The 15,361-nt window shown below is 34.1% G+C and overlaps 2 protein-coding genes across 2 annotated transcripts; both read right to left on the bottom strand.

The window, feature by feature from the left end:
- Nucleotides 1-1,092: 1,092 nt before the first annotated feature.
- On the bottom strand, nt 1,093-3,866 carry LOC128201674 (uncharacterized). The gene has a single exon (XM_052899351.1). The coding sequence runs from the start codon at nt 2,012-2,014 to the stop codon at nt 1,094-1,096; it is 921 nt and encodes a 306-aa protein (XP_052755311.1). The 5' UTR covers nt 2,015-3,866; the 3' UTR covers nt 1,093.
- A 4,238-nt stretch (nt 3,867-8,104) lies between these two features.
- LOC128201673 (uncharacterized) lies at nt 8,105-9,153 on the bottom strand. Its single transcript, XM_052899350.1, has one exon. It carries the CDS (start codon nt 9,110-9,112, stop codon nt 8,120-8,122), a length of 993 nt encoding a protein of 330 aa, XP_052755310.1. The 5' UTR covers nt 9,113-9,153; the 3' UTR covers nt 8,105-8,119.
- Nucleotides 9,154-15,361: the final 6,208 nt, after the last annotated feature.

Below are 15,361 nucleotides of genomic sequence, written 5' to 3'. Positions count from 1 at the left end.
TGTGTGATGAGTAAGAATGTATAATATATTGAACTCCTTTTCATTCCTAGAATATCGTAACAGGCGACTTCGACATAGTTTAGCAAACCATTCTATATTAAATAAATAAAAAGATTATAAATACGAAAATTTGTTTTTTTGTTACCACACATCAACACCAGAAATTTGGTATTTCAAATAGATAAGGACTTAAGCTACTTTTTGTCTTTGTAATTTTATACATTCGAGTCACGTAAGCGTAGGTCATCAATGGATATACGAGTATATAGGATAAAAGCATAATCATTAGCATGTTTTAAATACAGTTTACTGTCAGTTAAACTGAATATATTCTCCTAAGACACATGGATATTGATCCTAATTTTGTTGACATATATATATTGTCAAAAAAGTTTAATTTTTCCATATAAATAAGATACATAAGGCATCCAGCTTTTAAGTTAGAATGGTAGCTCCGTCTGCGCTATCAGTATATCCTGGTGAGGCACTATAGAATCATGATAAGCGAGAATGAAAGCAGGTCGGTTGGCTGAACGTGATAAATTCAATGAGAACTAACCGCAATGGTTTCCTCAACTCAGCTCAGGTTGAATCAGGTCTACTTGACATTATTAGCAATAGGATTTTTATACCCCATAACCAATAATCCATTTCTTTCCTGTTAAATTAATATGGAAGGCTGAATTTTTTTGATGGTAAAATACTCCCTTTAAAGGATGCTGTTATGGGGCAGGGTTTTAACACAGTTGGTGTTTTTGAAATGACTAGACTCGTAGAGTATCTGAATTGAACTGTATTTATTATTACAAATCGTCCATATATATAGTAGAGATATCTTAATTACTATTTACAATTACAATAGTCAAATACTTCCATCGAAAGAGTGACAACAAATACAGATAATAACTTACTAATGGAAATTTGTATGAGATAAACAAATATACAAATATGAATATTAAACAATATAATGATTTCGATATCAAATGGACAAATACAAATATACAAATAGGAATGTCAAATATTATAATGATTAGGTCGTAGGCTGACACATGGTCTTAGGTCACGTACTCTTAATATATGTAACACCTCCCCCTTAGAATAAAGATTGGGCTTGAGAGCTTAATCTTTGAACTCTCGGTGTTGAAGTTCTTGGATAATTTTCTTCATTTTCCTCTTCGTCTTCCGTTACGCAGGTACTTGTTGCTATAGTAGTCATCGGGACGGCAACTTGGGTTCTCTGACGTCGTGATGTGTTTGAAAAACAGTTGTTAAATATTTGTATACAACCATTATCACGGCTTGGTCTTCGGTTACGCAGGAGTAATCCATTAGGACAACGTTTGCTAATTTTATAAATGAAGTATCCTAGCATTGTTATGAATAACACGAAGTATATCCAGGTAAACGTTGACGAATATCTTTGTAAGATTGGTCGAGATCTCATATTTTCTAAGCTTTCCTTAAATTTATCGACATGATGTTTTATTTGTTTCAGTGAATCCAAAGGCATTTCATTAATTTTAATAGGAATTAAGTTTGGAGCTTCAAAGTTCTTGTATTCTTCAAAGCAATCGTCTGTTCTAATGTCTGGAATTATTACAGGATATGTCACATTTTCTTCAATAGATTGAAAGGCTGTTAGCGTACTATACCCAGTATAAAGTTTGCAGTTTTCCGGTAAGGATAAAATGCCTGCTCCTTGTAATTTATGATGTGTAACTTCCGTTTTACATTGAAGTATACAATTAGTGTCTTCTGTAAGTATGTAAAGCCATTGGTTGTTGTCAATGTTTTGAAAAGTGTTAATTCTTGCTTCAAATGTGGATGTGGTACAAATTTCAGGTAAAGTCTTTGAAATGCTTAACAGGATCTGGAGCTCACATAATGGACGTGATGCTGCTTCATATGCGACAAAAGAGGTGCAGATCTTCTTCTTTATAGCGTAGGACTTGCATGAAGTGAGGTCGCTCGTAGATACGTATATATTACCGCTAGGATTTGTAGCCAAATGCATGTGCTCAGGTAGGATGGTTGTATGCAGAGAGGAATTAAAATGTTGGATTGGAATGGAATATATGTGATAGAGATTGAGAGGTTCGCCTTGAATTAATGGAAAATCTAATATGTATACAAGCCTATCAGAATATACATAAGCAGAAAGAGAAGATAAGTTTAATATTTGATTTTACGAACAATATGCTTGCTAAACAATCATTAATTTCATTTTCTAGATTTATTACGGATTCTACTATCTGCAAAGAAATTACGGAAATGTCTACACTAGCCTAATCTAAAGATTTAAAATAAAGAACCTTTTAACTTGAATGTAAGTCATCGTTGAGACTGAATATTTTCATTAATTATTCGATCATCATAAGTTATCTTAAATATATTTTCATTGAAGTTTTTAGTTGTTGAAGAAATAATTAAGATTTGTTCGAGCATCAAGAAAGAAGATTCTATTACAAGTTTTTTTCTAATTTATTAAGGTAATATCGAATTGAACAAACATAAGAACTATTATTTATAAATTTATGTTTTAATTATGTTTTATTTTTTATTAGAAATAAAGACGATTTTAGGACGATTCGTAAGCTAACGAATATAACAAAAATGATATTTTGTATAATGATTAAAATTGATTGATTATTGAAGAATTATTGATTTAATTGATTATTGAAGAATTATTGCTTTAATTGATTATTGAAGAATTATTGATTTAATTGATTATTGAAGAATTATTGATTTAATTGATTATTGAAGAATTATTGATTTAATTGATTATAGAAGAATTATTGATTTAATTGATTATTGAAGAATTATTGATTTAATTGATTATTGAAGAATTATTGATTTAATTGATTATTGAAGAATTATTGATTAAATTGATTATAGAAGAATTATTGATTTAATTGATTATTGAAGAATTATTTATTAAATTGATTATAGAAGAATTATTGATTTAATTGATTATAGAAGAATTGTTGATTTAATTGATTATTGAAGAATTATTGATTTAATTGATTATAGAAGAATTATTGATTTCATTGCTTATAGAATAATTATTGATTTAATTGATTATTGAGGAATTATTGATTTAATTGATTTTGAATATTGCTTATAATAAATTAATACTATAAGTTGTTTGATGTGGAAACAACTTAACATGTTAGAGCTATTCTTTGTACAAGCCGGCGTCTATACGGCTCATTGTTTGTTAGTCGCCTTATACGACACGTCAAATCTGAACGTCAGTGCTATTCTTTGGTAAAGCCGACTACTACACGGCTGATTGTTTGTTAGTCGCCTTATACGACACGTCAAATCTGAACGTCAGTGTTATTCTTTGGTAAAGCCGACTACTACACGGCTACTTGTTTGTTAGTCGCCTTATACGACACGTCAAATCTGAACGTCAGTGCTATTCTTTGGTAAAGCCGACTACTACACGGCTAATTGTTTGTTAGTCGCCTTATACGACACGTCAAATCTGAACGTCAGTGCTATTCTTTGGTAAAGCCGACTACTACACGGCTGATTGTTTGTTAGTCGCCTTATACGACACGTCAAATCTGAACGTCAGTGTTATTCTTTGGTAAAGCCGACTACTACACGGCTACTTGTTTGTTAGTCGCCTTATACGACACGTCAAATCTGAACGTCAGTGCTATTCTTTGGTAAAGCCGACTACTACACGGCTAATTGTTTGTTAGTCGCCTTATACGACACGTCAAATCTGAACGTCAGTGTTATTCTTTGGTAAAGCCGACTACTACACGGCTACTTGTTTGTTAGTCGCCTTCTACGACACGTCAAATCTGAACGTTGGTGCTATTCTTTGGTAAAGCCGGCTTCCACACGGCTACTTGTTTGTTAGTCGCCTTATACGACACGTCAAATCTAAACGTTGGTGCTATTCTTTGGTAAAGCCGGCTACCACACGGCTAATTATTTATTTAATTAACGAGTTTATTTATTTCATAAGGTCTTAATCTATTTGCGTGAACTAACTGATGTCTCCCGGATTTACGAATAACATAATTTTCATTAAAGCCTACACGTATCACATCGAATGGCCCTTCCCACTTATTATCTAAATTATTTGGGTTAGGGACCTTGATCATCACCTTGTCACCTACATTAAATTTAGCAATATTTTTAATTTTCCCGTCGTAACGTTCCTTGGCTTTTTCTTTCATTTTCTGAACGTTCTGTGTTGCGACATCGCGGGCTATTCTAAGTCGTTCGTTTAAATCTTTAATATAATCGAATGCAGTATAATCGGGTATTGTTTTTAATGAATAAAAAGGTCTTGGTTTAAAACCAAATAGAAGTTCGTAGGGTGTGAAACCTGTAGAGCTATTAACTGAGGTGTTATGACATATAATAGCCAGTGGAATAATTTGATCCCAATTTTTCAATTTACGTGCCTGGTACATTCGTATGTGATCTCGAAGTGTGGCATGAAACCTTTCTAATGCACCATTAGTTTGAGGGTGGTAAGCTGTATTAAAAGTTTGACTTGTACCGAGAAGTCTTATTAATTGCTTCATTAGTCCATTCATGAATTCAGTACCTTGGTCAGAATGGAAACGTCTAGGTACACCGAAATGTTGACAGAAGTGAAAGAGTTGCTTAGCAACTGTTAGAGCTTCTTTATCAGAAATTGGATAAGCTTGGACGTACCTAGTTAGTTCATCTTGTAGTGTCAATATGTATTTGTTATTATTGTCACTAATGTCAGAATATGATACTAAGTCTATAGAAACACGTTCAAAAGGTTCATTAGATTGGGATGTTAATACCATTGGAGCTTTAAAAGTTTTTCTTTGAATCTTATTGCGCTGACATATTTCACAAGAGTTTATGTAATTTTTGATGTCTTCGGCCATGTTTTTCCAGAAGTAATGTTCTCGAATTTTCCTAGTGGTTTCAATTATACCTCGATGTCCTGAGAGCGGTTCATCATGGTATGTTTTTAGAATGCTGGGAATTTCCTGAGGCGAAGGATGAGTAATTTTATTCTCGCAAATGATTATATTGCAATTATATATTTCTGCCAAATAAGCTGAGATATGTAGCTGTTGGTTGCCCTGAAGCTTGCAAGTTTGATCATATTTCAGGTTCGGTATATACAAAGTTTCAATATTATGCTTATGTAAGCACGATAACAATGATTTAAAATAACTCTCCGCGTCCCATGGATCATAGTATGATGTTCTAGTATAACAAAGGAAAATGTTTTGCTGATATTCAGAAGTTATTTTATCTATGTCGTAGACTTGTTTTTCTGTTTCAGGTTGATTGCTTTGGGAAGCACATAGATCTAAAGCTTCGTTGTATAAGTTATTAAGATCTGATTTTTGACACGACACAGGGATGAAGATATTTTTATGATTAGACTCTAAAAGATTTTCAGGTGAAGTTTTAAGCTTATGTGAATTAGCGCTACAACCTTGAGATAAGAATTGTTCATAGTTTGTTCTTAATAATGTTTCAAATTGTTTGTCAGGATTGTCTGTACCCATATTTAATATAGGTGGTCGTGATAAAGCATCGGCGTTTGTATTATTTTTTCCGGCTTTGTAATTAATTTCATATTCATATTCTTCTAGTTTCAGTCTCCAGCGAACGAGACGTGATCCCGGATCTTTAATGGAAAATAACCATGTGAGTGGTTTGTGATCAGTAAATATTTTAAATTTTCTACCGAATAAATATGGTCGAAAGTGTTTCACGGCCCATACTATTGCGAGAAGTTCACGCTCTATGGTAGAGTAATTACTTTCAGCTTTATTTAACGTACGTGATGCGTAAGCAATAGGTAAATCTTTGCCAATTTCACCTTGCGAAAGAATCGCTCCGATAGCGTGGATTGAAGCATCCGTAGTTAATATAAACTCTTTAGTAAAATCGGGATATTGTAACAGAGGAGTCGTTGTGAGAATTTCCTTACAGGAGTCAAAAGCCTGCTGTTGTACACAACTCCATGTAAACGGAACATCCTTTCTTAATAAGCTTGTTAAAGGCTTAGTGAGCTTACTAAAGTTAGGTATGAACCTACGATAGTAGCCTGCGAGACCAAGAAATGATTTAATATCTTTACATGATTTAGGGACTGGAAACTCACGAACTGATTTCACTTTTTCGGGATTTGGCTTTACGCCTTCACTCGATATAATATGACCCAGGTAAGCAACTTCTTTTCTCAAGAATTCGCATTTATCTGGTTGTATTTTCAGACCGTATTTTCGTAACCGATCGAATACTTCAGTTAATTTCTGTTTATGTTCTTGAAGGCTGGATGCAAACACTACGATATCATCAAGATAAACAAAGCATCGTTCTCCTTGTAATCCGTAAAGTACACTATCCATGGCACGTTGGAATGTAGCTGGTGCATTTTTGAGTCCGAAAGGCATTCTTAAAAATTCGTAATGACCAAAAGGAGTACTGAAGGCAGTTTTGGGAATATCCTTGGGGTCTAATTCAATTTGATGGAAACCGGATGCCAAATCTAAAGTTGTGAAATATACTGAATGTCCTAACTTATCTAGTATGTCAGTTATGTTAGGCAACGGGTAACTATCTCCAATAGTGACGTCATTTAATTTTCTATAATCAATTACAACACGCCATTTTTGTTTTCCAGACGCGTCTAATTTTTTTGGAACTACCCAGATTGGACTGCTCCATGGAGAAGTACTATCTTTTATTATATTCTGTTGTAACATTTTGTCTATCTGATTTCTTACTTCTTGTTGGTGTACTTGAGGGAATCTATAAGTTTTAGTATTAATTGGTATATCTGACGTAGTAGGAATAGAATGTTTAGTGTGATTCGTGAACGTTAGTGGATCGCCTTCCACGTAGAAAATGTCTGAATATTTTGAAGTTATTTTATCGAGAGATTCACGTTCTTCTTTATTTAAATGATCACACCTTATAAGGCTCTCGATATCTATTCTTTGTTTTATAGAGATGTTGTTAATTTGTGAATTGGGTAAGGAAACAGACTGTTGAATTAGTTCCGATTCGTTAACAGAATTTACATCTATAATAGGCGTTGAAATATATACGTCATTATCACTCGAGTTTACACAAGTAATGAGAAAGCTATTATTTTTGACATTAACAAGAGCATTAGGAATACAGATATCGTTACTAATGTTTTGCTTATTTATCATTGCAGTTCCGTCTGATATATCATTAGTTAAACATGATATAACTGTCTCCGAACGACGTTTGATAATTTGTTTACCATTATCAAAGTACTTTGGTTCATCTCCCAGAAGGAACAACTGATAAGTCCTGTCATGTATTCGCATCGTTTTTGATTGAATATAAATGTTGACATTGAATTTTGACATGAAATCATTACCGAGTATACCATCAGCGTGTATGTTTAAATTTGCGACATGGAATTTAAATTTTGGAAATTGATCTAATGAAATGTGGGATGTGCCACATGTTTGAAAAGGCGAATTTTCATTAGAGATACCAATAATAGAAACGACGTTTGATGTATCGATGGTATTTTTACCGATTTTATTTTTATTTATAACTGAAATGGCTGCTCCCGTGTCTACTAATAACGTAACTGGTTGGCCATCAATATGAAATTTACAGTGCAAAAGATTTTCAGGAGGTATATTTAATGTAGAGATATTGTAAGATTCATTAGGATAAGCTCTTTTCTTTATTTGATTCGATTTTAGTTTTATTTTTGATTTTTGTTTCGATTTACGAGATTTTTTTGATTTTTTAGTCTTTGTAGTTTGTTGATTGCGCATGGGATTTGAATTAGATTCTTTTAATATAGGTTTTAGACATTGATCTTTTTCAGAATTAGTGGAATTAGTGATACAATCTACAGAGTTAATAGGTTTCTTTGATTGATTTAGTAAGGTTTCTGTGACCTTTATAAGAGATTCAGTGATCTTTGTGAGATTAATGATTAATGATTCAGAGAGCTCTAAGTTTGACTTAGTAGCTATCGTGGTTTTATTATCACAAGTACACACATCGCTTAATTGTCCCCGATGGACTGGAATTGTTTGCGCTTGTGTAGTGATGTTTGTATTAGATAATGTAGTATGACACTGATTACTATTGAATTTTACTGAATTTGAAGATCGTTTATTTGAGGTTCTAGGGCAATATCCTGACCCTCGGTGATCATTGAAATATTTGGGCAATACGTGGGAACCGTTTCCGAAACTGTGCCCGTCAGCTCGGCCGGTTGCAAGTTTAAATGATTTACTCGAGCTGGAGTCGGATTATTTCGCGGAAATTGGTTATTACGACTATTATTAAATATTCTCTTTCTACAATTAGTTATATGATGTCCGGGTTTTTTACAATAATTACATATAATAAATTTTCGCGGATTGGTATTAATAGTATGTTTATCTGGTGGTTTATGTATTTGAGGTTGATTGATCTGAGGTGGTTGACGAACGACATTGCTATATAGCGGTGTTGTTATTCGACTATTTTTAAACAAACTTTGCCTAGCCGTATTCATTTTTCGAATTTTTTCTTCTTGAATTGCAAAGTTTCCAGCATGAGTTAATGAATCAAAACCTTTTGTTCTTAACATTACACCTATGTCAGAACTTAATCCATTAATAAAAACGTTCAGAGCTGTTTCTTCCGTAGTAGTTTTCCGTCCTATTAATGTCGCATCTACCACTTCAGTTGTTAATTTTTCTAAGATTTTATTTCTACATAAATCTACGCGGTGGAAAAATTCCGTTACCGATTCATTTGGTTTCTGAAAGAGTGATTGTAGTTCGAGATTTAGATGTGAAAGAGTTTTTGTCTGCGAAAATTTTTGTATAAGGAACGTTTTTAAGTCGTCCCAGTTTGAGTATAGTTTCGCGTGGATATCAGAAGAAGTATTCCCACTTATTTTGTTTAAAGCGTAAATTAATAAAATTTCTTCCTGCTCTAGACTTGCTAATTTAAAAGCTGAATCGCACGATCTTATGAACTTATATACTTGACCCGATTGAGTTGTATCGAAATCCGGTATTAATTGTAATAAAGTATTTAGCGGAACATTTTGTTCGCAAAATTTAGGTTTTACGTCAATATTTTGTTGTGACATAATGAATGTTGAAATTAGAATAATTGAATTCGTAAAATTGATATAGTATAATAGAATATTAAAAATAGATAGAAAAATAGATTTTGAGTTTGAATAATAAAATTATTTTATGATTTAGGCGAAAAAGATTTATGAAAAGGAAACAGAGAAAGGAAACAGAGCAACATGTGTTGACCACTTACCCCAGTAACAGCAACAGGATACGCATTGCAGAGTATAGATTCGGCGAACTATTCAAAGCCCTTCAGGCACCGTCCTAGGATTGTTGGCGATGTTTGTCCGAGTCCCAGACGTTAAGTTCGACTTGCACTATTACGCGACGGATCCTACCGACTGCGCCAAAATTGTTATGGGGCAGGGTTTTAACACAGTTGGTGTTTTTGAAATGACTAGACTCGTAGAGTATCTGAATTGAACTGTATTTATTATTACAAATCGTCCATATATATAGTAGAGATATCTTAATTACTATTTACAATTACAATAGTCAAATACTTCCATCGAAAGAGTGACAACAAATACAGATAATAACTTACTAATGGAAATTTGTATGAGATAAACAAATATACAAATATGAATATTAAACAATATAATGATTTCGATATCAAATGGACAAATACAAATATACAAATAGGAATGTCAAATATTATAATGATTAGGTCGTAGGCTGACACATGGTCTTAGGTCACGTACTCTTAATATATGTAACAATGCTAATCATTTTTAATTTACCCTGTATATGATAAGTCTGGTACTGAAAGCCTGGCTTCAAACAAATTGGCTTAAGTTTTTAATTTTAATTAAAAAAAATGAACCCAAAAAGTTAATGGAATAAATCACAGTAATTTATTTGCATGATATGAGAGTAAAAGGTTGCATAAAGCGATCACTGCAGCCTGCTCATTTCCTGCGTCACTTTAATGCACAGATAATGCAGGATCAGCGGGTCGTCGCGTTTGTGCCGGTCCCAATTGATATAATTGTCGGATTTACTACTTCATTAGTTATTTACGTCTGTACTCCAAGAGATAGGGATAATAAAACAAAATTTGTCTATTTTTATCCTTCGTTTATTAAAAACTCTATCTTTTAAGCGATATCGAATACTTTCAGTATTAATCGATAGTTACGATTACGAGTAATTCCCGTTTCTTATAAAACATAAATTATACAACGTAACTTCAACTTACAACAGTAGTATTTCTAAATTGATACGACATCGTAACCATTAAGGAAAGCATTATTCCTTTTTAAAAGACCGGCAGCATACCTGCAAATTCTCTTGTTGTGCGGGTACTCATAGGCGGCGGTAGTCACAATCAGGTAAACTGTATGCTCATTTGCTCTCTGTGTTATAAAAAAAAACATGAGTCTTGACTAACTCTCTGACTATAAAAAACATTCGATCTAGAGGTGTATAGGTATATATATTATAATAAAGTGGGGTAAATAAAGTAAAAATATGGGTAAATTGTTAAAAGATATTGAGCTCTTGTATTTCTCTGTTTTAAAAATTTGTACATTCTTTGGTCTGAATTCTTACATACAGAATAAAACTGAACAGCATATTATCATCATCATATCAGCCTTTAACTGTCCATTGCTGAACATAAGCCCTCTCTTGAGAGGTTTTGGCAGCAGGTTTCCACGCTTGGCAGGCGGAGTAGCATCCGCAGCCATGCTTTAAGGATATTTTAAGAGGGACGCTGTTGCTTATCTCTGGCCCTTCCTTAGTCGACACTTACGATACCCAGGGGAAAGAAAAAGCTATCTTATTCTATGCTGAGGCCATACGCCCAACATATAATAGGATAAAAATACTTTTTATTCATGTAAACTTAATTAAGCTTTTAATCAATTCTCATATGAGAATTTCGCTAAGTTACAGGTTTGACATAAATATAGTAAATTAGCTATTAAAATACAAGTGAGAAAAATAAAAAACAAAAATATATTATTTCAGTAAACTGTAATTGGCTCCAACAAATAAATTTGGAAAGTGAGCAATATGCGAACATAATAAATGAACAATGAGTTATAATTCTACCACAATAAACTGTCATACAGATTTTGGAGTAATGTCAGTGGGGTGATGGTACCGATACTAGCCATTGTGACATAATACGGGTGTAATTCATGAGCTCAAGAGAAAAAGATAAAATTCTATTATTATACAATGTAAAATAATGTAAATTAATAATAATTCTGTATTTATTTATACTTCATTAATTTGCACTCTTGCTAAAAACTATGATTTCAAAAAAAAAAAAACAACTGCTCACTGTTCCTTTTTTGTTTTGTATATCATTTACATATTGATCTATTGTATATTCTAACAATATATATATATATATATATATATATATATATATATATATATATATATATATATATATATATATATATATATATATATATATATATATATATATATAAAAATATATTTGGTTGGCAGCTCAGTTTAGAGGATGTTTTATACAAAATTTTAGAATTTTAAAAATTGTCGCTTGCGTTTTTTGTTTACACCAAACCCGAAACTGCGAATTAGTAGACGCGGCCTACGTAACTCGAGCAGGCATACATATGCTCTTTATTTCATTCCATTCAGCCAACAAGGGTCGACATTAAATTTATGTCATATATTCGGTGTTCGCGCGATACAAGTTCAATGTTGACATTTATATTAGAATACAGGGTGCTCATAACCTATACTATATAAAGATAACATAAATCTTACTAAATTGACTCGACCCACTAAAACTGCATTTTCTACCGAATTTATCATGGGAGTGCTCTGAGGAATTGTTTGGACTGATACCTGCTGCTGATTTTCACCACCGTATAACCCACTTGGCGGTTTTCCACCGTGCGTTTTTCAAGACACTTTCTTCTACGCACAACCACTCTTTGGAATTACCTTCCAGCAGCAGTATTTCCGAACCGATACAACATCATACCTTTCAAGAAAAGAGCATATTCCTTTTTAAAAGGCCGGCAGCACACTTGCAATGCCTTTGGTGTTGTGGGTGATCATGAGCGGCGGTAGTCACTTACCGTCAAGTGAGCCGCATGCACGTTTGCTCCCTGTGTTGTAAACAAAAATTATAAATGTGTGAGTGTATTTGTTATCTCTTGGTGCTTTAACGGTTTCAATAATCGCTATGTTATTTGCTATACACTTAATATAGGGGATGGAAAAGGATATACTCGTAAACTAGTTTTTAATCCAATCAGTAAAGATATTCCGGTCACGTGGATAAAGTTGTGGCTAAATGATTAATTATTGTTAAATTCGTCACGATGGGTCAACTGACCTGACTTTATCCTCACCTATCATACTGGTGCCTTACCAGTGTATACCGATAGCGCGGGTGGAGTTACCATTCCATTATCATCCATTAAAAAAATCTTAGTCCTGGGGGGAATGGACTGTCAGTAATGTGGACTACCAGTCTCGTTGCTAGCAATGTATCCACCTTGTCAGGTTGACTTCCACATGGTCTCCTATGGAAACCATTAAGCTGAATTCCAGGTGTATTCATCACGATGGACTACCTGATCTCTTTTTTAATTCTCATCTATCATTCCTCACTGGTGCCCCGCCAATGCATATCGTTAGCTCAGGCGGAGTTACCATTATATTATTATCCATTAAAAAAACAAGTCAATACGTAAAGTATATCCTAGGCGACACAGTATATTCTGTGATGTCCATTGTATGATTCATGTTTATAGATGATAGTAACTATTATCCATCGGGTGTGCCGTAAGCTTTTTTACCATTGTATGTTACATAAAAAATTGCAAACATGCGCATTGTAATGTGTACATATGTAAAAAATTACTATCATTTTGAAAACGTTCTTTTTTTATCGTTCAATAATTAATCATCCTGTAGATGAGCAGACAGTAACATTACTCCGGTCAACCGTTCCCTTTAGGTTAATCATTTTATTCAACAGTGTACAGTTACGAATTATTATTGACACGCCAACTGTCGGGGGAATGCGCCCAAATTGAATGCATGATTGGAAAATCAATACAGTGTCTACAATTTGTTGTTATATGAATTGTAATTATCTTTATTAATAACTAGCATTTGCCTGCGACTTCGTATGCGTGGATGTCAAAATAGGTAACTGCTTCTAAATGTTTTGTCAAGATAAAACACATGGCCATGCCAGAGGCAGACTTTGTACAAAAGTCGTTTGCTTGGACACCATTTGTGTTTCCTCCGTGAAGCAGTTGTGCTTGCATGGCTGTGTTTCAGTTTGAAGAGTGGGATATGGCAGTGAATTTACTGGGTATAGAGGAATAACACCCGAGTCCTGAGGAATGGCAACGCATGGGAGGTATCATGGGCGAAACAGTAACCTATTATGTCCATAGTATAGCTCATGTCTATAGGCAACGGTTACCACTTTCCATCAGGTGGGCTGTCAGCTTGTTTGCTATTCTAAGTTGCATGAAAAAAACTTGCGAAATTTTAAGTTAGATTTTCAGAAATACAGCTGTGAAAATCACATCCGATTTGGTGCAGTAGTTTGATACCGAATCAAATATATAGATAGGCAGGCTGATATATAAAAAATGTTAGTTTTTCTTAAATTTTTGCTGTATGAAGAAATTGTCTAGTTATAACTTTATATTCTCTTTTATTTCAAATATTAGGTTTATATCAAATTTAAAGGCTTCTAGTTCAACCATTAGATGCCAAAAGACAAGAAATAAATTCAATTTCTCAGTTCTTATGGTATATAGATGCAAGGAATTAAAAGTTGAAATGAATTTGTTTGCTACATCATTGCATTTTAACGGCTGGACCAAATCATAAAGTTAAAGCGGAATGATGTTAAGAGAAAATAATATTTGTAGAATGTATAATGTAAACGTTTATTAATACAGTAATAATAATAATATAATAGTAAAGAAGGAGAACAATAGAAAATATAAAAAAAGGTATAATATTAAGACGATATGTGTGCCGTGGCGCCAACAACAAAATTCCTTTCATATACGCATGCGCGGCCTGCGCGCGCAACCCGTAGTCGCCGAGCGCCTGCGCGTCCTGCGCGCGCATAGGTACATCAAACAAGCTGCGTGCGCGACCGACCGTATTACATATATATATAAAATATTTACGCTTGTCTGCGTGTTTTTACAAAATAAATAAAATATATAATTTTATAAGTATGCTACATCACCCCCCTCCAGAGACCGTCTCACGGGCGATAATATTTAGGGAAGTGAACAGTACGACCTGATCTCGTCTTGCGGATATCATTTCTTCCAGTTTTGTTTGTCGTAGTGTGTTGTGGCGAATTTGTGGAAGAAGTGTTTGTATTGTGTGTTGTGTTATGATTGTTTTGTGTGTGATTGCTTGATGATTGATTACTAGATGTGTGTGTGTCTGGTGTGGTTGTACTCGTGTATGTGTTAATGTCATGCAATATGTAAGCTGGCTTTATTCGGTCTATAGAAACTGTGACGGGGTTATTACGTAAAAGTATTTTGAAGACTTTGTCTGTCCTTTCTATTACTTCGTGTGGCCCAGTGTAAGCAGGTGTTAGAGGGCTGCGACAAGTATCGTCCCGAAGAAATACGTGTGTGGCTGTTTTGAGGTCTTTATACACAAAAAAAGATCTTTTGCCATGACACGATGTCGCTGTGGGCTGTAACCTTTTAGCGAATGAACGTATTCGTGACAAATAATCAGTTACATCTGGGATGGTACTTTCCTCGTATTGGAAGAAATCTCCTGGTAGCCTAAGTGTTTCTCCGTATGTAAGTTCGGCTGATGAAGCATGAAGATCCTCCTTGTATGCATTCCTAATCCCAAGAAGTACCAAAGGGAGAGATTCCACCCAATTAGAATTGGTATGACAAGTAATTGCTGCCTTTAATTGTCTATGGAACCTTTCTATAAGGCCGTTGCATGAAGGGTGATAGGCGGTCGTTCTTCTATGTTGGAAACCGATGAGTTCAGATAATTTTTTGAACAGGCATGACTCAAACTGTGCACCCCTTTCGGTGACAATAGTATGAGGACAGCCAAATCGAGAAATCCATCCATTTAGTAGAGCCTTGGCCACTGTTTCAGCTGTGATTTCCTGGAGTGGTATTGCCTCAGGCCAGCGAGTGAACCTGTCGATGGCTGTAAGGCAGTATCGATATCCTTGTGACAGTGGCAGGGGTCCAATAAGATCAATATGAATATTACTGAATCTCGATTTCGGAAGCTTGAATGTG

Source organism: Galleria mellonella, unplaced genomic scaffold, assembly GCF_026898425.1.
Source record: "Galleria mellonella isolate WM207_F2 unplaced genomic scaffold, CSIRO_AGI_GalMel_v1 utg57, whole genome shotgun sequence".
NCBI classification, from domain to species: domain Eukaryota; kingdom Metazoa; phylum Arthropoda; class Insecta; order Lepidoptera; family Pyralidae; genus Galleria; species Galleria mellonella.
Note: the sequence above shows the minus strand (reverse complement) of the source record. Positions and strands in the feature narration are given on the sequence as shown.